The sequence below is a fragment of the Chroicocephalus ridibundus genome, chromosome 15, assembly GCF_963924245.1.
Source record: "Chroicocephalus ridibundus chromosome 15, bChrRid1.1, whole genome shotgun sequence".
Lineage (NCBI taxonomy): Eukaryota > Metazoa > Chordata > Aves > Charadriiformes > Laridae > Chroicocephalus > Chroicocephalus ridibundus.
The window spans coordinates 353873-377612 of record NC_086298.1 but is presented as its reverse complement, the minus strand read 5'-3'; the positions used below and the strand labels follow the sequence as shown (position 1 = coordinate 377612).

At 52.5% G+C, this 23740-nt stretch overlaps 1 protein-coding gene across 1 annotated transcript; it reads left to right on the top strand.

Annotated features, from left to right (window-relative positions):
• The first annotated feature begins 614 nt into the window (after positions 1–614).
• On the top strand, positions 615–22890 carry UAP1L1 (UDP-N-acetylglucosamine pyrophosphorylase 1 like 1). The gene is made up of 9 exons (XM_063352629.1): positions 615–943; positions 10412–10616; positions 12339–12514; positions 13604–13776; positions 14678–14871; positions 15712–15852; positions 17806–17991; positions 18766–18832; positions 20562–22890. The coding sequence occupies exons 1-9, from the start codon at positions 667–669 to the stop codon at positions 20646–20648; spliced, it is 1506 nt and encodes a 501-aa protein (XP_063208699.1). The 5' UTR covers positions 615–666; the 3' UTR covers positions 20649–22890.
• Positions 22891–23740: the final 850 nt, after the last annotated feature.

Sequence of the window (23740 nt, the reverse complement as noted above, 5' to 3'; positions counted from 1 at the left end):
GGGCAGGAGCGTAGGGCATTGCACCGACCCTACTCTTGGCAGCCTGTGACCCCTGCAGGGGCTGCAGACACTCCGTGCCTCCTGACACCCCCTGCCTGGCCCAGCCTTGGTCTTTAGGGTTTTGCGTCAAGCGACTTCACCGCTGCCGGTGCTGCGTCTCCGCTGGGCAGCTGGACTTGGGCTGGGGGCCCTGAGCCTGCAGCAGGCGTCAGGGCTGAGGTGGGGTGGCACGAGCTGTGCTGAAGGAACCCCACGAGCTTCCCCATTCTGCAAGCGCGGGCGCAAGAAGGGGCATGAGACTTTCCCGGGCAGGAAGGTCCCAGCACCCCTGGGGTCCCCGTCAGGTACAGCCCAGCAGCCAAACAACATCTCCCACCGGCTGGCACAGCCCACCGCGGGAAGGCTGCGAATTTGGCCGTGGGGGAGACGCTGCGCCGGCCGAAGGCAGCCCGCCTCGCCGGGCAGGGCAAGGGCCCCGGGCAAGCACCGGGCAGGGCAAGAGACAAGCTCCGGACAGTCCCCGGGCGAGCCGCGGGGGGGCCTCGGGGCGGCGGAGGAGCCGAACTCGGGCAGTGCCCGCCCCGGCCTCCATGTCGCGACCCGCCCTCCGCGCCCCGCCCCCGCCGGTCCCTGCCGGCGGCGAGCGGAGGCCGGGGGCCGGTGGCCATGGGGCCGCCCGAGGAGGCGCGGGCGCGGCTGGCGGGCTGCGGGCAGAGCCACCTGCTGCGCTTCTGGGCCGAGCTGGGCCCGGCGGAGCGCGGGGCGCTGCTGGCCGCGCTGCCGCCGGAGCTGGGCGAGCACTGCCGGCTGGCGGCGGCGGCCGGGGCCCGCCAGCGCGGCCCGCCGGAGCGCCTGGACGGACGGATGGAGCCTCTCCCCGCCCGCCTGCTGGGCAGCGCCCGCCGCAGCGGCCCCGCCGCGCTGGAGCGCTGGGAGGCGGAAGGTGAGCGGGGCGCGGGGCCGCCTCGTCGGCCGCGGGAGGGGGCGCGGGGGGGGCTCCGTCCCGGCGGGCTCCCCAGCGCCGCCCGCCCGCCGTGCCAAAACCGCTGAGGTTTGTCCTCGAAAACCACCCGGGGCTGCCTGAAGCCCGGCTGGCCGGGCCGGGCCGGGTCCCTGCCCCGGCGCGGCAGCCACAACCGCCCCGCGGAGCCGTGGCCGGCGCGGGGTCCCGGGGCAGGGCCGGGCTGTGCGGCGGCACCCGCGGGGTGGCAGCGGGCTTGGGGCCGGGCAGGGGGGAGGCCAGGCGGGCGGGGAGGGGAGAGATCGGGGGTTCCGGCTGTACCGGGCCCTGAGCGCGGCAGGGGCTGCGGCGGCACTTCGGGGCTGAGGCGCTGGATTTCCGCTCTCGGCTGCGAAATCCCGTGGATGAGGCCCCGGGGAGGGGGGCGCGGGGGGTCCCATCGCTGCCGAGGCCGGGGGCTGCGCGGCGGCACAGGGCTGCCCTCCCGGAGCGCTGACGGGTGCGAAGGCAGGTGCCGTGTTAGCGGCTGGCACGGCTGGGGATGGCACGGAGCCCCATCCAAGGGGGCAGGGAGACGGGATCTGGGAGCAGAGCGGTCGGGCAGTGTGGAAGAAGCCCAGGAAAGCCCAACATCCTTGGTTTTTGGAGCCCGGTGGATGCTGGCGGCTTTTCCTGGTCACCCCGTGGGCGAGTGAAAGATGGGGGTGATGGGGGAGGTGGTGGCTGGGTGTGGGGGGCTGTTCTCCCCCCGCAGCACGTACGTCTTACACTGACATCCTGTGCTTTTTTCCAAGTGCACGCTCTATTTCATTTATTTACAAACGTTCAGATGTGTCTCCCCTCCTTCCTTGTATGCTGTTAAAAAATAATCATCATTAAAAAAGGGAAGCCAGAAAAAACGCGCTGTGGTTGGAGAGACGCGTGTGTAAATTGTGGCAAGTGTCTGCACAGCCTTGACCCAAACCTGCCAGCAAAGAGGTGGGGGGATGCGTGGGGCAGGGGAGTAAGCATTTCCAAACAAAAATAGAAGCGGCAGGGGAGCTTTTCTTCCGCATCAGACTCTGCTCCTGGGGCTGAGCGGGGATGGAGGGAGCAGGAGGAAACTCTGGTGACCCAGAGGCCACGTGTGCTCGGTTAAACCAGTATTTCCAGCGGCTGTGCTGACATCTCCAGCCGAGCAGAGGAGGGTGTCAGTGCCCTGCCGGTGTCGTGGCCGCTGCCCAGCCCTAAGCTGGCTTTGGTAGGGGGCCCGCTCGGATGGTGGTCCCTGCCTTTTGCTTGAGGGTGTTGCAGTGAGGAGGAAGGGAACCCGTGTATTCTAGTGGCTGGTGGGTCTAGGTCAGGGCTGCACAGTTAAATTTAAGAATTTTACCAGACTGGGTCCTTCATCTAACGCCGTGCCAGGCCAGCAAGGAACCAGCGTATCTGCCTTGTGCTGCCGTCTGCAGCAGGGAAGGGAAGGCAAACGGGGCCGGGCTGGCCTCACTTGCTGCCAGCGGTGCTTGCAGGAGTCCAGAAGGTCCAGCGTGGTTGGGACCACCAGCACCACGCACAAGTCACCTGGCCCCGATGTCCGGCTGGCCCCAAGCCACATCAGTCCTGCAGGCAGCGTTTTTTAATTTCTACCAGGAGAGGGGGACACGGTTCTTCTGTTTCCCTTTGGTTTGTTTTTGTGATCCATTTTAATGCTGGAGATTGGAATTGGCCTTTGGTTTTATTTCCCAGGGGAGGACAATCAGGAGCGAGACTTTGTGCCGCTGAACCCGGGCAGCGCTGGCGTGTCCCTGCGGATGTGGCCTCATCCCCGGATGCGTCCCTGTGGCCCTGCATGGCTTTTCCCAGAAGAGCCGCTGGCGGTGGCACAGGCTTTGTGGGGATTGTGGGCTCCTGAGGGATGCAGGCTCCAAAGGCTCTCGGTTCCAGCGAGCTGCTGGCGGTGCCGAGCTGGACGAGAGCAGAGGGAGCGGTCCTGAGCGCTGCTGGCCGTCCCCGAGGCTGGGCAGCTGGGAGAGCCCTCGGCTGCGGGGCCGGGGTCTCCCCGGGGCTGAGCTCGACCGTGCTCTGCCCAGGGGTGTCTGTGTTCCCAGCGGCTCCCACCTGCAGCGCGTCCTCTGCAAAGACTGAACAACCGAAATGACGCCTCTCCCTTCCCCCTGCCCCCTTTTTTGTGATAAAAATGGTGGTTAAAAGAACCAGGCAACTCAAAACTTAGTCTTGGCAACATTCAAGGTATTTTTTAATTGTTAAAAAAAAAAAATAAATAGCATTATTATTGTCTCTGTGACAGTACAGCTCAGCCTGGTCAGATTTGCTTTCAGATCTTAAATAGAAAAATTAAGCAATCACGTTTTTGTGGGCAGCCTTAGAGGTGATGTTGTAGGTCAAGCATAGACACTTTTACATTCTGTAAATGTTTTATTAATGAAATCTTAACTCCTGGGCGTGGGCCGCAGTGTAGCTCCCGTTTCATCAGAGCATTCGCTGAGCCGTGCCGGTTAGCCGACTGCCCTGAAAAATTAAGGATTTTGGGTTTTTTGCTTTATTCTCTTGCTGACTGCTGTTGTGATATCGGGCTGATGCAGGAGAATTCCGTCTGTTCTTGCAAGATCAATCTGTTCTTCCTGCAAAATCTATTTTTTTTTTTTTTTTACTTTCTATGCAGAATAAGACTTACTGCAGCATTGCTGGCTATCTAACAGCCAACACATCTTCCCTTTTTTGTTTGGTTCAGCTGTTCGGATTTCTCATGCTGCAGAAAATAAGGTGCGTGGTTTTTCGAGAGGGATACGTATTTCCATTTACTGCAGGAACGTGCAGCAAGATGAGTCAGTTGTTATGAACTTTAATTGTGAATATTAGTAGTTTTACAGCTGGTAAGTCAGAGCAGACCTACTTACTCAAATTTGGGGGGGATATTCGTTTTCATGGGAACCTAAGATCAGAACCTTGGAAAAACTCCCCGGTAGTTGTAGGGTTGCATCGTAAATAACAGGGAATGCCATAAATGATGGGAAGGAGAGTTGCCTTGCTGGGTTTTTCACGTGTGCTGTGGTCAGCCCTCTCACGCGAATACAGCCCCCGTCAGGCTGCTGGATTTTGGGAAGAGAAAAAGAGAATGAGGCCGTTGATGTTATCAGTGGCATTGCTTTGGACTCGGGTTCATCCTGCTTAGGTCGAGGTTTCGTCCCCGCAGTGAGAGGCCCCTCAGGGAGGTGGGTGTGAGATGCCAAGTCACCATTGGGCAGATCCCATCCCAGAGAGTTGTGATCAATGGGGTGAAATCCTCTTGGCGGCCGGTCACCAGTGGTGTCCCTCAGGGCTCAGTTTTGGGGCTGGTTTTGTTTAATATCTTTATCAATGATCTGGATGAGGGGATTGAGTGCACCCTCAGTAAGTTCGCAGATGACACCAAACCGGGTGGGAGAGTTGATCTGCTGGAGGGTAGGAAGGCTCTCCAGAGGGCCCTGGACAGGCTGGATCCATGGGCCAAGGCCAACTGTGTGAGGTTTAATAAGGCCAAGTGCCGGGTCCTGCATTTCGGTCACAACAACCCCAAGCAACGCCACAGGCTCGGGGCAGAGGGGCTGGAAAGCTGCCCGGCAGAAAAGGACCTGGGGTGCTGGTGGAGCCAGCTTAACATGAGCCAGCAGTGTGCCCAGGTGGCCGAGAAGGCCAACAGCATCCTGGCTTGTATCAGGAGTATTGTGTCCAGCAGGGGCAGAGAAGGGATGGTGCCTCTGGACTGGGCACTGGTGAGGCCCCACCTCGAGTGCTGTGTCCAGTTCTGGGCCCCGCTGTACAAGAGGGACACTGAAGTGCCGGAGCGTGTCCAGAGGAGAGCGACCAGGCTGGTGAGGGGTCTGGAGACCAGGGCATATGAGGAGAGGCTGAGGGAGCTGGGCACGTTTAGCTTGGAGAAGAGGAGGCTGAGGGGAGACCCCATTGCCCTCTACAGCTACCTGAAAGGAGCCATCTCTGGGCCAGCCCCATTTTAGGGGAGCGGTGCCAGCCCTGACACCCCTTGAGTTGCAGCCAAGGATCCCAGCGGCTTGTGCTCGACGCTGCGTGACAAAGTGGGACCTCGCAGGCTTTTTCGATACAGCGTTGGCTCCAGAGCTTCACGGGAGTGATGCCCCTTGGTCACAGTCTGTTGCTGTGCGTCAAGCTCAAGTTGGAGATGGGTGGGATGTGGTCCATTGCGCTGGGACCAGAGCGTGCGCGTGGGCGCCAGCCCGGCGCGGCTGCAGCAGGGATGGAGTGGGGCGAGCGCCTGACTTGGTCCACTCGCACCCCGCAGCAGCGCTCCCCGAGCTGCGGCAGCTGAGACCAGCAAATGCCAAGTTCAGACCTCAGACAGCTTTGTTTTAAATCAATGTGAAATACTTTAGCTCAAGCGATTTCTGTTCTAGATTATGCAGGGTTTTTAAAATGTTTTTATTGCCTTTTTGAAACAGAACAGTTTGGAAGTGTCCCGCAGGGGATTTTTTTTAGATCTTTTTTTGATCTCCATAAATCCTTCTCTTCCTTAATTTTTTTTTTGGGTCGGGTTTGGTGGAAGGAGCCCACCAGCCTGGCGCAGTGCTGCTGCGGCGCTGCCCCAGCCCTGCGGTACGGCCAGGCTCAGGTAAGGGTGAGCACTGCGGAGCGTGGGGCGGTGCTGTGTCCAGCTGTAAGGGACGGAGTGCAAATTCCCTGCCGAGGGGCAGGAGCCCCTCCAAGCCTTCAGTGGAACGCCTCGAACACTCGCAAGGAAATAAATAACGCAGGCCTGGCCTTCAAAGAACCGATAAGGCTCACGCTTCTGGCGCCTGAAAGTGTGGGAGACCTGTCTGGTGAAGCCAGGATAGTTCTGCCACTCGTGTGGTGAGCTCGCTAGTTCTCAGTTCTCAAGGCCATTGTGTCCGATGAGTGACCTTTGCTTCATTATCTGCGAAAGGCATATGGAAGCGCACACCCTGCGTATGCCAATGACGATTACAGAGATCATGCTAAACACGTATGACCATGGCACTTGTCTCTCCACCCACGTCGTGCCACACGTCACCTGGGAGAAGGGAGAAAGCCCAGAGGAGGCTGTCCTGGGCAAGGGGGGTGGGCCGTGCTGATTCAGCAAACAGAAAAGGGGAAAATAAGTGCCCCTAGGGAACAAAGAAGAAATGAAGGAGAAGATACTGCCTGGGAAGATTCTTCCCAAGAAAGAAGATTGTGCCTGGGAAGATTTTTCCAAGAAAGAAGTTGTTTATGCCTGGGAAGATTCCCTGAGAAAGAGGCTGGAACCAGGGCTGGTGATCTCTTTATCTCTGTCTTTTTCTCCGTCTTTTCCTTTCTCTATCCCTCAGTTTCTCTTTTCTCTTAGAATTGTTAAGTAACGGTTAGAGTTGTGAAGTAACGATCTTAAGTACGACCTCAAATACCGCTCGCCGTAAGTTGTCCTACAGCTGTTGTTCAGTGACGCGATGCACACCTCACCACTTGCCATCATTTGTTATGTACCTGACCACTTATCGTGGACTTGTGAAGACCGACACTAACCATTTTGGTAAGCTAATAAATGTTTCCATGTGGACCTTGAGGTTTATCTCACCTTAGTCTGCACGGTTGAGAGTTAACGAATCTGAAGTCACTCACCCTCCCTCTTTCCTGGGAGTGGGACGTGACACCAGGCAGGGGGTTGATGGAGGTCAACGATGAACGTGCTGCAGCTGCACCGTGCCTTGCTCTGCCCAGTCAGTGTTATCCACGCAGTGTCCCCACCTGGAGCGGACCTGAGGGGGATGTGGCTGGGCACGTTGATTTTACTAACCCCGTGCCTCAGCCTTCAACACTCCAAGGCTGTTCAGATCGTTAGAGAGTTTCAGGTTTGCTTTCCTGGGGAACTGCCGGTTGTCTTGATGCTGGAGGAAGGTTGTATGTTTCCTTCCATGTTGCTGCCCTGGTGGCCCTCCACACTGGTGCCCTGGGGCACTGGTGTGGCACAACTGGTGCAGCTGTGTGGTGCAGCCGGGTATCTGCTTGCATCCTGAGGAGCAAGCTGGAGCCAGCTGAACAGTGACGTGTATATATGTATATGTATATATATCTGTCTCTCACCACCTTAGGTCTTCTGCCCAGTAGGATGCACTCACTGGGCTTGCTGGGCCTGCGCAGCTGCACGTGGTGGTCTCACACTGCCGTCTGGTGGTACTCATTCAGCCTTGGGCAGCTGTGGCATGATGACATTGAGTCCTTCCCATCACCACGTTTCCAGGACCGTGTCCATCTGCTGTGGGTTTTAAACACAGTTGGGAATCACTGGGAAAGTGACTTATCCAGTGTCATCCTTGCCCATGGGAATGACAGGAAGGACACTCTCGCCAGTGGTCGTGGCCAAGGGCTTTTCTTTGCTCAGACGCTGCTATTTATCTTGTTTTAGGAGAGACATTGCGGTGAGAGGCCAAGGCTTGCTCAGGCGTAGATTGGCCAAGTGAAATGCATTTCCTTGCGGAGTGGTGAGTCAGCTCCCCGTGCTGGTTGAGCTCAGCAGGACTGTGACAGTTGTTATTCCTTTTCCTGGGATAAAGGAGGGGAAGGGAATGGGCAGGATCTGTGCAACCCTGTCCTCACTCGTGGTAGCACTCACTGCTTCAGCTGCAGCTGTGACTGTCCTCTCCCTGCCCTGCCGCAGGACAGGGGGTGGCTGCCACAACAGAGTGACCCAAACTGAAGAGTTTGGCTTTCGTTTCTAACCGCGATCACTTTCCCTTCCTCTCCCCACTGGTGATTTTGTCATCGCTGCTGACCCCGCCACTGGCCTGTCATTCCTCCCTGCTCCATCCCCCAGCTGTTGCTCCAGGGCACGGCGATGGTGGGGCTGGTCCTAGCAGGGATGTGGACCCAAGAGCCAGCTGGGTGCTGAGCACCCCCAGCTAGCCTGGTGCTGGGCTGGCTGTGGGTTTGCTGAAACTGCGTCTGCGTGGGGAGGAGAGAGAAGGGAGGGGAGAGTGGCCTGGTGGGAAAGGATGTTTTCCCCAGGTTTGTGTTCCCGAGGGCTGTGTGGCTGCCGCGAGCCAGGCTGGTTTGCAGGGCGCAGGTCTCACCCGCGCGCTTCCCTCCTGTGCCAGTTTGTGCCTCTTTGCCAGGTCTCGGTGGGGGACAGCCACCACCCGAGCCGGTGCCGGGAGGCCTGGAGCCACGCTCCGGCAGCCCCTTACTCGGGCCCTTCCCGTGACGGAGCTGTGCTCTGGCAATCACCTGCCGAGCAGGTGGCGGCAAACCACGGCCGAGGACCGGGGCAAGTACTAGTGCCGTATGTCATACCTTAGAGCCCCTGCTCTGTGCCGTAAGTCTTTTGCAATGGGAAGTTCAGTAAAGGTGCAAAGGAGCTGCTAACTGCTTGGGGTTTGTTGTGTAAGATTGTGCTTGTTTTATTTTCATCGCCGTACAGCTCACCCAGTGCTATCCTCTGTGCCTTTTAAGTTTAGAGCCATACAAGCTTCCCCCTCTATCTGAGGACCTCCTGAAACTTTGAAATCCCAGGACTTCCACCTTTAGCACAGGTTTCCCCCTAGAGAGCTCTCCTAATCCCACTGGGAGCGGGAGGGTGGACTGCAGGTCTCCAGAGGTGGCCCTGTGAGCTCACAGGCTCTGCAGGGGAGCGACGGCAGGGCTGCCTGAGCGGCTCCCTTCGGCGTGCCTGGGCAGGCGTTACCGGCCTTTTAGGCAGAAACATGGTGTTACTGCTGTGGTGGGACTGAAACTTGTAAGCATGGGGAGGTCAATAGCGTTGCTGCAATGTCATGGATGGCTGATGTCTGTTTTTATTGCTGAAAGCTAGATTTTTGAGCAGAATTAAAATCAAGTCAGGTTGTTAAAGCAGAAATTGGTATTTTCCCTCTATTGCTTATTTAAACAGCCAATTATTTAAAGATGAGCATGAAAACAATCCTGCTTGTCTTCTAATTTGGTATCTGTGGTCCCTGTGTCTTTCAGTCCAAGTCAGGAATTTTTTTAGTCCCAGATGTGGTTAAAAGTTGGGTGTTTGTCCTCTCCCCGGAGGTTGGGGTGAAGCAGTGTCAGGCTCGGCCATGGGGTGTTGACTTCTTGTGTTGGGTTGCAAAAGGCTCTGAGAGCAGCAGCAGAGCTGCGGCTTTTGACCTGGGCAGTCCCAGAGCTCGGTACGTTCCTGGAGGAGCACAAAGTGTTCCCTAAGGTGTTCTGGTTTAACACCAGCACAGGTTTAACTAAGCACCACGCAGCCGCTCGCTCACTCGCCCCCAGCGGGATGGGGGAGAGAACCGGAAGGGTAAAAGGGAGAAAACTCATGGGTTGAGATTAAGACAGTTTAACAGGGAAAGCAAAGGCTGTGCACGAGGAAAGCAAAACAAGAAATTCACTCACTGCTCCCCATCGCAGGCAGGTGTTCAGCCATCTCCAGGAAAGCCGGGCTCCATCACACGCAACGGTGACTTGGGAAGACAAATGCCATCCCTCCGAACGACCCCCCCTTCCTTCTCCTTCCCCCAGCTTTCCATGCCGAGCACGATGCTCCACGGCGTGGGACAGCCTTTGGGCAGCTGGGGGCAGCTGTCCCGGCCGTGTCCCCTCCCAGCTTTCTGGGCACCCCCAGCCCTCGCCGGTGAGAGGCAGAAAAGGCCTTGGTGCTGTGCCAGCACTGCTCAGCAATAACTAAAACGTCCCTGTGTTATCAACGCTGTTTCCAGCACAAATCCAAACCAGCCCCATACTGGCTACTATGAAGAAAATGACCTCTGTCCCAGCCAAAACCAGCACATAAGGAAAAATCTTTCTCGTGGTTGTCAGTCGTTACTGTATTGCTGGCTTGAGAGAAGGCAGGGAACAAAGACAATGAGCTGGGTGTTTATTACGTGGTCTGGTTCTTCCCCAAGTCCTGGATTCTCCTGGTTTGTTGGGAGAGATGACACTCTCTTTAATTAGATTGTGGGAGTTGTGGCTTCTGCAGGCTTGGCTGTGTTAGTCCTGACTGCAGCCAAACAGAAGCTGAAGCACAAGTAGAGATAGTTGATTAAGGCAGATTCCAGAAGTGCCCACGGTTTACTGAAAATGATGAGACTTTGCCTGTTTGGAATGTAGAAACACTGGTGATAAGGGACCTCGGGAGGTCTGTGGTCCAACCCTGATTTGGAACAGGACCGTACCTCGCCCTAGGTCAGGTCAGCTGTGGCTTTATCCTTGAAGGGACCTTTAAGCCTTGAAAACCCGGAGGGACATTCCCCACTCTCGGACAGAGGAAACTGCTGCATGGAAGAGGTGAAATGAATTTTTTCGTATTGCGTGCAGCGTTGTATTTCTCTCTGAGCTGCCAGCAGCAGACACTGCACTGGCAGCTTCTGGCTGTTGCCTGAGCTCTGCAGAAAGGCTCAGGAGAAGAGCACGGGGTGTTGATTACGTTTGTGGTTCTTACGTTCCCTTGGGGTTCTTTCTCCCATTTAGGCTTGCATCAGATCTCGCAGAACAAGGTGGCAGTGCTGCTCCTGGCTGGAGGACAAGGAACTCGCCTGGGAGTGAGCTATCCCAAGGGCATGTACGACGTGGGGTTGCCCAGTGGCAAGACCTTGTATCAGATCCAAGCAGAAAGAATCCGCAAAGTGGAGCAGCTCGCGGGCCAGAGACACCACTGCAAGTGTGCCGTCCCCTGGTAGGTGACCTGGAGCCATAGACCTACTGTGCAGGGCTCTTTGCGTCACAGTCTTGCCCACGTCGTCTTCTAGAAGCACTTTGCTGGGTGCCGTATGGAGACATGTCAGGGGAGAGCCTTTTGTCGTCAGGATGTGCGATGCCAGCAGCTGGGGGAGGGTGCGCAGGGGTGGGAAGTGACGGGTTCGTGTCTGCAGACCTGAGGGTCCGAGCACTGCCCTTGAATGGCTGACCACTACCCTCACTGCTGCACCATGCTGTCTTTTCAAGAACGGTCCGTGACAACACTATGAACAGCACTTCCCGGTGCCTGTTTCAGATGCTTTGCAAGGGTTTTCATCCGTTTGTGCTGTGCTTCCTCAGATTTCTGCATGGAGGGAGAGATTGCCTAGAGCTCACCTTCCAAGGCCCCCTGCCTCCCCTTGCCTGCAATTTCTGCTGCAGCAAAAAAAGCTCTTCCCCTCGCAGCAGTAAATGCTTGTTGTGCTCCATTTTCAGGCCACCTCCTGCTGTTGTTGTTTACAGCTCTCTGCTGTCTCTCCTGGCCGCTCCTAGCTTTCAAAAGCCTTCAGGCTTCAAAAGAGACTAGCTCTGTGCAAGGTGCAAAATATGAATTCCCGATGGGATGTGGTGGGTGAGAGAGAGGAAGGCGCTGGGACAGGTTGCTTGGAGTGTTTTCGGCTAAGTGGTCTTCGTTAGACTACAAAGAGATACCTTTGTGAAATCACTGTCTGGTCTGAGCCAGGCTGGGGAAGAGTGAAAGAGCAGGTGTCAGAGGTCTTCAGGGTAGCACGTTGTTTTACAAATTGGAGATCAAAGGTGATTTGAGTCCATGTTGTGTTTCTTTCGGAAGCCATGCATGCATGGCCTGAATTGCAAACGCACCATCTCTGGTGCTGCTGGAAGCCAGGATTGGTGTTCGCAGGGTACAACATCTGCTGACGGTGTTCCTCTCCCCGGGCTGAGGGGGCAGGTGGCTGCTACAGTACACCAGAGGCCAGGCTATGCTGTGCTGCAGAGGTGTAAATCAGGGGGAGCGCGAGGTCCAGGCTCTGCTGTGCAAGGGAGCGATACCCCTGGCATGCTGACGGAGGACCCCTATAGCTGTGCCAATAGCTGCTGAAGTGCTTGCCGGGTAGATGATGAAGATGGCCCTTAGCCACGGTTGAAGAAGGAAAATATTGGAGGGAGAGAGAGCAGCAATGGAGCTGGAAGAAGAGGAGGAAACAGAGAAACTTAAGAGAAAAACAAACCGTGCAGGCAGCATTTGAAAATGCGGCTGTTTGCCTTGGCACAGAGGAGGTGCTGGCAGACTGAGCGGCTGGGGTTTCGCAGCTCGGTCTCGGTACCTCATGCTGGTCAATGCTTCTTTAAGCTTAAGAAACTTAACATCAGCTCGAATTTAGGGTGAACGAGGCTGTCGTAGTGTCCTTTGCCTTGTTTTCCAGCTCATTCGTGTATCCAGATGTCATTCACATTTAGGGAAAGGCTCTTCTGTCGTGGCTGGAGCGAAGCCCGGGGGTAGAATCGTGCACAAGACCCTGTGCAGCCTTCCTGTGGGATGAGCGCCGGAGGAGAGCTCTCCGGCTCGGTCGCATACCACAGGATACTGCAGTGTTTCTCATTTAACACTTTCGGGTTTCCTCCTTTTTACGTTTCATTTGTAGTTTTGTCTTTTGCTTGTGCTTTTCTTGCTCATCGCTCAGCACCCGTTCCTTCCCAGGTATATCATGACGAGTGAGTTCACGCTGGGGCCGACAGAGGAGTTCTTTGTAGAACACAACTACTTCAACCTGGATAGGTCCAACGTGGTCATGTTTGAACAGAGGATGCTGCCCGCCGTCACCTTTGATGGGAAGGCCATCTTGGAGGAGAAGGGGAAAATTGCTATGGCTCCAGGTACCCTGCTGTTCCCTCTTACATGGTACAGTGATGGAATATACGTTGATAATTGTTACTAGCCATCAGCCAGCCTCGGCACGTGGAGTAGTCAATGGAGGTCAGTGTTAATGCTTCTGATTAGCGTGGGAGGGTTCAATTAAGTGTTTCAGGCTGGTGATCAATAGTGTAGCAATCTCTGGTTAGTTCTTGCTGGAGATTTGCCCAGGGCACCTGTTTTTTGTGGAAGCCTGGGAGTACTGGCAGGATTAGGAGTGGTGCAGGTTAGGAACAATGCGCGTCGGCAGGGCTGTGCGCGAGGTCCCTGGGGGGCTGCCTCCCAGGGGTGAAGCTGTCAGGAGCCGGGCTCCTATTTGAGGCTGGAAACGGGTAAAAAAGCAGCAAGAAGATTTACTCTAGCCAAAATGAATGGCAGTGTCTCACCAAGTAAAGTTCTCGTCTTCTCTTAATCTGGACACCGTAAGAAGCTCGGTGGAGGCAGCCTGGTTGGGGCCGTATTGCAGTGATGCGGTTTTGTGGCTTCAGAGTGGTTTTCCTGAGCTGACAGGGGTGTCAAAGGAGGAACCGTGAAAGGGCGATCTGCGATGGGCAGACGTGCAGGTGTCTTTTGTGCAGCTGCAGTTCAAACCTTTAAAAAGGCACTGGGAAGTTGCAGGGGGGAAGACAAACAGAGAATAAGATTTTTTTTAGTCTCTTTCTCCGGGCTGAGTTTTAATTATGCTTTTGCTCTGCACTGGAAGAGAAGAAATGTAACAAGCTTTTCCAACCCTCTGCGTAATGTTTTGCCCTTTAGTGTTCACCTTCTGAGGATAAGGCTTCGTAAAGTCCTGTAACGCTTGTCTGTGAGGCCGGTCCCCACGGTCCCACGCTGCAGGTGAGGGAGCTGGGGCCTGCAGGGGACCAGCCTTGCCTGAACTGTTTTGCAGAGCGGGAAGTAGAATCTGGAAGCACTGACTCTTGGCTAGAAAGCATTCCCTGCTCTCCTGTTAAAGAAAGTTTGTTCAGGACTTTCAGCTTTTGCTCTTAGCTGCAAAAAAACCTGCAAAGTCACTAATTAACCGGGGCTTTCTCTTTTCTCTTGCATTGTAGATGGCAACGGTGGCTTATACCGTGCTTTGGTGGATAATAAGATCTTGGACGACATGAAGCAGCGTGGAATCCAGTATGTGCACGTATACTGTGTGGACAATATCCTCGTGAAAATGGCAGATCCAGCCTTTATAGGCTTCTGTGTTTCCCAAGGGGCAGATTGCGGTGCAAAGGTGAGGTGGTGCTAAGCTGGGCTGTTTTCCCACCGAGGGTTAAGGTCTGATTACACTTGGAAGCTGCTGGCCGGGGTGAGCTTAGAAGAACCGGGGTGTTCGGCCCTCTGTTCCGCAGCACACTTCAAGCGGATTTAGAGGAGCCGCTTGCTGCCTGCGTTGCATTCAGAATCCCTGCCTGCGGGTGTCCTCCTCCCCTCTTCCTAGAGTACTGCGGAAAATAAACTTCAATTAGAGCAGGGACGGTAACTGCACAGGAAACTGCAAACTGGAATTGCTTCCCCTTTGTGCCCTGCCCGTTCTGCAAAGGCACTTGGGCTGTCTAGAAGCCATATTGGACTGGGTTGTGTTTTATAAATGCACCTTCAAGTCTAACGTAGGCATTCCTTTATGCCCCGCTGTGGAAGGTGGGGAAAGCCAGACCAGCCTGGTTTTGTCATCTGTCCTGGTTTGGGCTGGGCTGGACACTAAATTGGTTCTGTTTTGCCTCAAACCAGGACATCACCCTAAAGCAGCAGGTGGCTGAGGAGAGATTTATATTACTTTAATCAATAACAGTGTTCATACAAACAGGGAGCTGAAGGCTAACAGCTGCAAACATTTTTCATTTAACGCCAGGTCCCAGTCCTTGATAAGAAAAACGCCCCACAGTATGCTGGTTTCTTTTAATTGCTTTGTCTTCTGAGCGTCTGTGCAATTTAGCGGTCGAGTACTGGGTTTTAGTCCCAGTTGTTGGGCACGGCGTGCCTCCAGGCTACTCCGTACACCCAGCACTGCCTGTGCTCCTGAGGTGCTGGAGGGTCAGCGTGCACCAGTCCTGGAGGGTCGTTTGTAAGCGGGAGTTGGAATAGTGCTGATGTTTTCTTCCTCCTTGTAATAGTCCTCCGTCCCGTGGCTGCAGGTGGTGGAGAAGGCGTACCCCACAGAGCCTGTTGGGGTGGTGTGCTGTGTGGATGGCGTCTACCAGGTGGTGGAGTACAGTGAGATCAGCCTGGAGACTGCACAGCAGCGGAACCCTGACGGGAGGCTGACGTACAGCACTGGCAATATCTGCAACCATTTCTTCACGGTTGAGTTCCTGGAGATGGTGGCCCAGTAAGTTCCAGCAGACCCGCTGGGCAGCCGCGCAGCCCAGAAACGCCTCCAAGAGGGGGGGCGTTCCCATTTCCCACTCTGTAATTTCAGTTATAGTACCTCTTGCTCTGCTCTTCACCTCCCCTCTCCTCCAAACAATTTGAAACAGCGGTGTGCCCCTTCTGACAGCCCCAGCATGCTCTTCAGGCCTTGCCCAATGAAGCGGTTGCATGCTTTGCTGTAGCTAAATCGATCGAGCTATACCAGCGCGTGACCTTCCCGGGCCTGCAAGGGTGAGCAGCCGTATGGGCAGCAGTGTGGTCAGTGACGTGGGCAGCGATGCAGCCCCACACTGAGGATTTTCAGTGGGAGCGTCACCCAGGCCATCCCTTGGAACAACGGAGCTTGGGGGAGAGGGTGAAACTGGGGCAGGACTCTGCACCTTGATGTTGGGAGACGAGGATGTGATGCTGGGGATTCAGCGAGCAGGGACACGACCTTCCTGAAGAGCTTGATCCACCCTTGTGAGAGGGATCTGCTCTGCTCTGTTGTCATCCTGGTCAGATAACAATTTGGGTTACCTTTTTTTATCTCTGCCTGCAGTTTCAGCTCGACACTGGGTCCTCCCTCTCCTCTTGCTTTACCCTGTCCCGTCCCACTGGTGCAGGGGGTGCGGCTGGCTGGGCTGCTCTGCTCAGTGAGGTGTTCCCTCGATGTGACTTGGATCGATTTGGAGAGAGCAACGCCCACAATAGTTGAGAGATGACCCAGAGCAGTAATAAACCATCCGCTTCCCAGAAGAGTACTCCTTTTTTCTAAATGGGCACAAAGTAAATGAACTTGTTACTTCTCCTTTTGCAGGAAATACGAGCCGCAGCTGAGGCATCACGTAGCCATAAAGAAGGTGCCCTACATTGACGAGGAGGGAAATCTGGTAAAACCGCTAAAACCGAACGGGATAAAGCTGGAGAAGTTTGTGTTTGATGTGTTCCAGTTCTCTAAGTTAGTGGTAGACATGATTTTATTTTTTTCTTCCCTTTCTCAATGTTTGTTTGAATGACTCGAGGTTGTAACAGACCTTGCCAAGGGAGTGTGTGGTTTGTGGGTTGTTAGAAAGGCTGTTGTATCTACACCAAGCTCCAGCACAACATGCTCCCAGTGCGGTCACAGAGCGCTCGGCGGCAGCCACGCTGCTCTGACCATGCTTCCAGAACTGTTTGTTCCACCAAGGATGTGTTGGCTGGCCTGGCCTCTGCCAGCCCTCTGAAAGAGGGAAAAAAAAAAAAAGGAAAAAAAAAAAAAAAAAAAGAGATGAGGCGCAAAGCCAACATTTAATACAATTCAGACTCACAGAAATCGGGTCTTTCAGGATTGTGGCTTCCATGGCAACTGCAGCTCTGGTTTTCGGTGGGTGTTACAGAATCCCAGGCTGGCGGGGGTTGGAAGGGCCCTCTGGAGATCACCCAGTCCCACCCCCGGCCAGAGCAGGGTCACCCAGAGCAGGTGGCACAGGAACGCGTCCAGGCGGGGTTGGAATGTCTCCAGAGACGGAGACTCCCCCACCTCTCTGGGCAGCCTGTGCCAGGGCTCTGCCACCCTCACAGCAAAGAAGTTCCTCCTCATGTTGAGGTGGAACTTCCCATGCTCAAGTTTGTGCCCGTTACCCCTTGTCCTGTCCCCGGGCACCTCTGAAAAGAGCCTGGCCCCATCCTCCTGACACCCCCCCTTTCAGTATTTATCAGCGTTGATAAGATCCCCCCTCAGCCATCTTTTTTCCAGACTGAAGAGACCCAAATCCCTCAGCCCACGCCCTTTGTGCTCCAAAACCAGGTTGCTTGAGCACTGTGGGGCCGAGTTACTGTTGCTGTGGGGAACTGTCAGTGTTGACTTGCCAAGCTCTAAAACATAGCTGGGAGCGCTGTGACGTAGTGTTAGCGCAGTCAGGGGTACTTAGTGTTTAGGGAATGTGGGACTTTAATAATTTAGGAATTTAGGATAAGTGCTCTTATAAGACCTATATTCCAAGGTCTCGAATTCAGCAATAAAGTTTCTGGTTTAGGCTTAAATAAATGGCAAAAAGAGACCGCAGGCAAACTGAATTATCTTTGTTTGGGGATAGTAGTTTTCTTGTTAGAGGATTACTTTAAGGTAGAGAGCTCAAGGTTTGAACTGGTCTCCGTTTCCTGACATACGTTCAGTAAAGAACCAAAGGCAAAAAACCATCGTGATGGAAACAGTGCTGAGTTCTGAGCTTTGAGAGGGCTCATTTGCAAGCGGTGATTCCTTGTGCTTTTTTAATAACACTGCAAAACCAGCTTGGCAGCTGCTCTTCACACGTGAAATGCAGAAACGCAGAGATGCTGCTGTGGCATTTTTGATTGCATTCCCGTTTCTGGTAAACAGCCGTACCTAACATTGAACTGCGAATCCTCCTATATTGCATATTCATCCCTGGGAACTGGTGTCCTCGGTTGATCCTTGCCTACAGGCTCCCAAGCGGAGCGGCTGTTTCTTGGAGCAGGGCTGCGGCGCTCTGACGGGAGCCGCACAGCTGGGCGCTGGGTCCGAGCTTCAGGCATCGCTGCTCTCTCCAGCTTGCCGTGTTCTCAGCTGAGGCTCGTTGCGCGTGAGTCTCCTAGTGCCTGGGGAGGTTTCTGGGGGATCTCTGCAGAACTCTCGCTTTTCCTCTCACCTGTGCGCAGCTCTGGAGGGTCATGAGGCTGCTGTTAGGTTCCCAAAGAGACCAGGCTTCTTGTGTTTTTCCATCATACAGCCCTGGTACTTCTTCGCTCTTCAGATGGGAGGTGGGCTTCCCTTAGCTTGGCTGTCCCAGGCTGCATACATCGATGCTCCCTAAAATATATATGAGCCTGTCCCCATGAAAGCTGTTGTATCAACAGGGCTGATGGCTAGCTTTGTTTTTCGTTATCACTGTTTTCTCCCCTTTGTCGGTAGGAATTTTGTGGCATTTGAAGTTTTGAGAGAAGAGGAGTTCTCGCCACTAAAAAATGCAGACACAGCTGACAAAGACACTCCTACCACTGCTCGGCAAGCCCTCCTGGCCCAGCATTACCGCTGGGCTCTCAAGGCTGGGGCCAGATTTCTGGATGAAAACGGTTGCAGGATACCAGAGAAACTCAGGTACGGAGCTCTGTGACCTTCTCTGCAGCTTCTCTGCCTGTGGCTGCCCAACCGTGCCAGCTGGGTAATGGCATGTACTGTGCTCTACGAAACCAGGCATTAGTTTGATCACAGGGTGACTTGGCATGGTTTTCATTCAGCTGGCCTTTCTGAACATGCAGAGTGATGTCCGTTGCAGCTCCTGCTCCATCCGCGATCGTGAGTGCTCTACACAGTGCTCTGGAGTTTATCTCTGGCAGACATTCCTGCCCTTGGGGTCGTGAGTTGACTCCTTCTATAGGAGCTTGTTAGGCAGGGGCAGCCTTTTCCATCATTCTGGATCTGGCCAGCCCAAGGAATTGTAATTTGTAGTTCTCGCCAGCTTTTCTGAATATAGCCCCAGTGCATAAAGCCCAGCAAGATTCTCAGGTGGGCTTAGGGATCGGCTATTACAGCAATTACCAATTCAGATTCTTCCTGCATCACACTGAATGAAGAAGCTGCTTTTACTCCGTGGGGCTATTACTTCATCAGCTCATAGTTTAATAAACCCACAAGCTGTTCATCTTAACTTGAAAAGCACCTCTATAAAAGCGATGTTCTTGTTTTGATGAGAAACGTTTGGGAGCTGCTAATTCTGTTTTATATTCACACTTCGTGTTCGAATAATGTCTGGTGCATGTGAATATATCAAATGTCTTATCCTTCTGGATATCCTGTTCTTGATGATCTTTTGAAGAAGATGCCCTGTTTTTTAAGCGTAGCAAGAGGTTAATCCTGTGTTCTCTTCTCTAGTCTCTCAGGAACTGAAGACCCTCCAGCTGTGTGTGAGATTTCTCCGTTAGTGTCTTACTTTGGAGAGGTGAGAATAACTATGGAGGTATTTTTAAGAGTGTGCAGGTATGCATCTGATTTCCTTCCAAACACGACGGGGGATTTCTTTAGCCTGGGCTTGCTGGGAAGGGTAAGATCAAGGGAACTAGGACTCTGAGTTCTCTTTGTGGTTCCATTATGGTTTACTCTTCATCAGTTTGTTCACTCTCAGTTTTAGCCATCTGTAAAATGAGATTTGCAACAAGGCTGCACAGTTTCATTGAGACTCACAAATATTTTGAGATCTTCTGAATAATTCAACAAGGGCAAGTGAAGGGTGCTGCACCTGGGGAGGAATAACCCCCTGCACCAGGACAGGTTGGGGGTGACCTGCTGGAGAGCAGCTCTGTGGAAAGAGACCTGGGAGTCCTGGGGGACAACGGGATGCCCATGAGCCAGCAATGGGCCCTTGTGGCCAAGAAGGCCAATGGCATCCTGGGGTGCATCAAGAAGAGTGTGGCCAGCAGGTGGAGGGAGGTCATCCTCCCCCTCTGCTCTGCCCAGGGGAGGCCGCACCTGGAGCACTGGGTCCAGTTCTGGGCTCCCCGGGCCAAGAGGGACAGGGAACTGCTGGAGAGGGGACAGCAAAGGGTACCAAGATGCTGAGGGGACTGGAACACCTCTCTGATGGAGAAAGGCTGAGGGGTTTGGGTCTTTTCAGTCTGGAAAAAAGACGACTGAGGGGGGATCTTATCAACGCTGATAAATACTGAAAGGGGGGGTGTCAGGAGGATGGGGCCAGGCCCTTTTCAGTGGTGCCCGGGGACAGGAGAAGGGGCAACGGGCACAAACTTGAGCATGGGAAGTTCCACCTAAACATGAGGAGGAACTTCTTTGCTGTGAGGGTGGCAGAGCCCTGGCACAGGCTGCCCAGAGAGGTGGGGGAGTCTCCGTCTCTGGAGACATTCCAACCCCGCCTGGACGCGTTCCTGTGCCACCTGCTGTGGGTGACCCTGCTCTGGCTGGGGGTGGGACTGGGTGATCTCCAGAGGTCCCTGCCAACCCTATGGTTCTATGATTCTATGAAAAGTGACAAATATTCAAATTACAAAATCCATGGGGTCACTGTATTCAGTTGTGTGCTAATTTGTGTCCGTCTCCCGTGGTGAGTGAATGAGAAGTGATGTGTGCATTGGCTTTAGAGAAACCACATCTTAGAACGGGTTTCTCAAGTTTGTCCCTCTGAAAATAATTGGTCCTGGGAAAGCTGCTGCCATTCAGTAGTGAGAAGAGGAGCTTCCCTGTGTCGGACAGACAGGGTGAGAATGAGTTGCAGGAGGATGTGGGGGCACCGTGGGGAAGAGTGATCATAAAACATTACATTTTTGCTAGGTTTGTGCATGCAGGTAGCAAACTCATCACAGTCAATTGTGATGAGTTACGACTGGGTTGTAAGAACGAAATGAAAACAAGGCAATTTAAGTTGACATTTCTCTGCTAGGATTATTCTAACGTGCGTTAAGGATGCGCCTTCCCATGCCTGCCCCTCCCCCGGAAGCTTGTTTGAGATCCGTTGTTTTATGGTTCATCGGTGCTTGTCATGAACCCCAGGCTTGGGGCTGAAATGCTTTCCATCTCTGCTCTGGGGAAACTCTTGCTGTTGTCTGTCCTTCCCAAGACCATTTAACTTTTGAGGACATTACGTAGACTTAAAAATACTGCGGGTAACCAGTCTGATGCATTTACCACCTAACGGTACTGTTTTCACACGTTCTCAGGGTCTGGAGGCGTACATGAAGAACAAAGACTTCCCTTCTCCCTTTGTACTCGATGAAAACAAAGCGGAAATGCTAGGAAATTCTTGAAGAGCAGGGAGGCCTTTCCCCCTGAAATCAGATGTCTGTCTGTCAGATCCATTATAAGAACCGACATTACTAAAATGTCGGTATGAAGTGCGCTATTAAAAAAACCACATTGCTTCGCAGTGTCAGATTGATGCCAAATCCTTGCAGCAGCTGTGTTTACACACACATGCGTGCTCACCAGTTCTGTTTGGTAGCTGTGAAGGCTATGCCTTTTACCTCCGTCTGTTTTGTAGACTTGGATGTGAATGAAGATGAATACCTTGCAGGTACCAAACGGATTTTATATTTCTTCTTTGCTGTGCATACAATTATGTAAAAGAGCCAGTCATGGCCTAATAAATCAGCTTTGCTTTCAAGAAGATTAAATCTCTTCAGTGCCTTGTTAGGTATCTTCTTTGTGCTGGTGGGATTGAGAGTTTTTTTTGGTTTTATTTTTACATTGTGTGCACAACTGAAGAATCAGTTTGATCCGTCTTTCCCCTAATCCTGTGCTGGTTAGAAGATCCAGTCCAGCAATTGCATCCTCCAGCCAGCTCGCAGAGAGGGTCTGCTGTAGGTGGGGATGGTGCTGTGTGTATGCGTTGCCTGAGGTGTTTTTTCCCAAGCAGAACAGTCTGGTTTGTGTGTCTAGGCTCGCTGGTGCCATTCCAAGAAAACATAAGTAAATATGCAGCTTAGTCTGATTGCTCTTTACAGCCGTAGTGACCTGTATTTTTTAATTAAAAAAAAAAAAAAGAAATAGATGATGTGAATTTTTTTCACAACAAGCCTCTGCTCTTCCTGGCTATAACAAACATTTATTTTGCTTTTCTGTTTTCTGTTTAATGTATACCATAGCTCTCAAAGGGGGACTCTTTTTAAAAGTGCCTGAAAGTAATAAGAGGTAGAATTTAACGCTTAACCAAAACCAAAAAAAGACTTAATCTCAGCATAACCAGCGTACACAGTAAAACACCAGCCTCTGCTTCTACAGTTTCCGGCCAGTTAGTTTTCCACCATTCTTTCACTTATGAAATAATTATTTAGGTGCCTTCCTTTTAAATATATTATTAACTGTAATGTAAAGTGTCAGCTAATTAAGGACGCTAATTGCCAGAACATTTCTAGCTTGTGAACTCATCCCTGGCCAAGAGATCCCAGGGTGGCCGTGATCCACAGCTGATTGTTCCTGTTCAGCCTTTGGATGCCACCCCTCAAGCTCGTGCCAGGCGGGCGCCGGCGCTGGACACGCCAAAGCCCTTCCACCCTTCCTGAGGGTACTCTGGCTGGGCTGCCGGGCGGCCTTTGCTAGAGGAGCACTCTACTTTTACCCTAAACCAGGCGTTAAGGAAGGTGTGGAGGAAGGTGCCTCACCTGGAATGTTGTTATTTCATGCATCTGCCTCTGCAGAGGAATTGCCAATGCTATTTTATTAAACGTAAATCTTTTGAATAACTTCTGTGGCTTTCTGTAATTCCTGACGTGAAGCTGTATACAGAATGTTGGGGAAGTATAAAAATGGCTTTGAGGGTAAACACAGTTTTTAAGTAGGTGCATGTTTGCCAAAGAAAGCATCTAAATGTCAATGGCAGAGTTTTCAGGTATCGAGTGTATCTGCGTGCACCTAAGTAATGAGCCTTTTGCACATGCACACCAGCTAATGACCGTTCCGATTACCTCATTTTGCATGTGCTCCCAGTAATTCCCATTTTTAGTATAAATTAAGTGTTTCTCCTTGACACTCAGTTCTGTAATTATTTTCGCGCAGTGTTTTATGGGTCATTCCATTCCTGTCAGTCGGGTTTTATGTCTGAGAACAAGCTGTGTTGTATCTTTGTGAGTATTGCTCGCTGGTACAGGTGCACGCTCATTTTAAATTGCACTGTGCTATAAAGAAAGGATATTTCTTTTGCTCTTTCTAAAGTGCTTTCTCTGTTGAAACGTCAGTTCCAATGTGCTTTAATCATGTGTATGCTGAGCTGCTGACGTGGTTTTTAGAGGTTGTTTTCAAGGAGAAGCTGAATTAGAATGCTGAATGCCTTGTCTGTTGGGGGTTTTTTCTGTGACTCCTCACATTTTAAACTGGAACACAGAAAGACTCTTGAGAGAATGTTAAAAAAAAAAAAAAAAATCTGTCCTGTATGTAACAAAATAATTCTTATGCATTATGAAATGAAAAAAGTACCTGAAACAAAGGGAGGTCCTGTTGTACTCCAGAAACTCTTGGACATTAAGCATTTTTACAATAAAGATGTTACTGTGATTTCTATGTGTCTGTCTGTGTTTCTTGTCCATGAGGAATATAGACTTGTTGTCTTTGTGCCTACGTGTCATGGGTGTTGTCACCACAGCTGCAGGACACTGAGACAGTGTCGCTGATGGCGTGGCTGGAGGCTGCAGTGCCCACGCTTCAGGTGTGCGGGGGGACGTGGGATCAGCAGAGGGTAATTCCTGACGGGGGTTGACACTGTGGGATGTATTTTTCATCAGAAAACAGAGATTCTGTTCTTGCCTGCAATCCTGTTTATTTTTTTTTTCCCCCAAGCGTTTCAACTGAGTTTACTGAGGGGAGTGGTGGGTGGTGTGCGGTTTTCGTTTATTTAAAGTAGATTTGAGTGATCTGGATCTGAGTCAGGCTTTCGCAGCTGTTGTGTAGGTAACGAGCACTCGCTGTGGTGCAACTTTTGCTTGGCTTCCCATTGACAGGCACTTTTTGAACAGGGTTCTATTTATAGAACCATCAGTAGGGGAAGTTAGTAACTTTTCGCAAATGACAGATTGTCCTTTCTTTTGGGGGTTTAGTGCTCAACCCAGCAAAGGTCAGAAGTAGATATTCTTCCTTCCTTACCTGTTTCACCCCATGTTTCTCTCTTGGCACCCATATGAAAGCTGCTGGGGTTTTTAATGTGTTTTTAGCCTACATGAGTCAGTAGTTTCCTGTGATAGGAAAATAAATATAAAAATTGAATGCATGCTTCAGGCTTCTGTTAAATTTGTTCCTCAGCTTTTTTGTGTGGAGTGTTCATATCTACCAGAATTGTTTGCTTGCTTAGTTTTTTTAATCATTAAATGCTCAGAAAAACACCCTATTTTCATTTTTATCTAGAAATCTA

Excerpts from the sequence above, each read along its gene's own strand:
- UAP1L1 (XM_063352629.1), top strand. The coding sequence starts at position 667 with ATGGGGCCGCCCGAGGAGGCGCGGGCGCGGCTGGCGGGCTGCGGGCAG. Across the intron at positions 13,777-14,677 it reads GGGCAGATTGCGGTGCAAAG|GTGGTGGAGAAGGCGTACCC; the intron begins GTGAGGTGGTGC and ends CCGTGGCTGCAG. Across the intron at positions 18,833-20,561 it reads TAGTGTCTTACTTTGGAGAG|GGTCTGGAGGCGTACATGAA; the intron begins GTGAGAATAACT and ends ACACGTTCTCAG.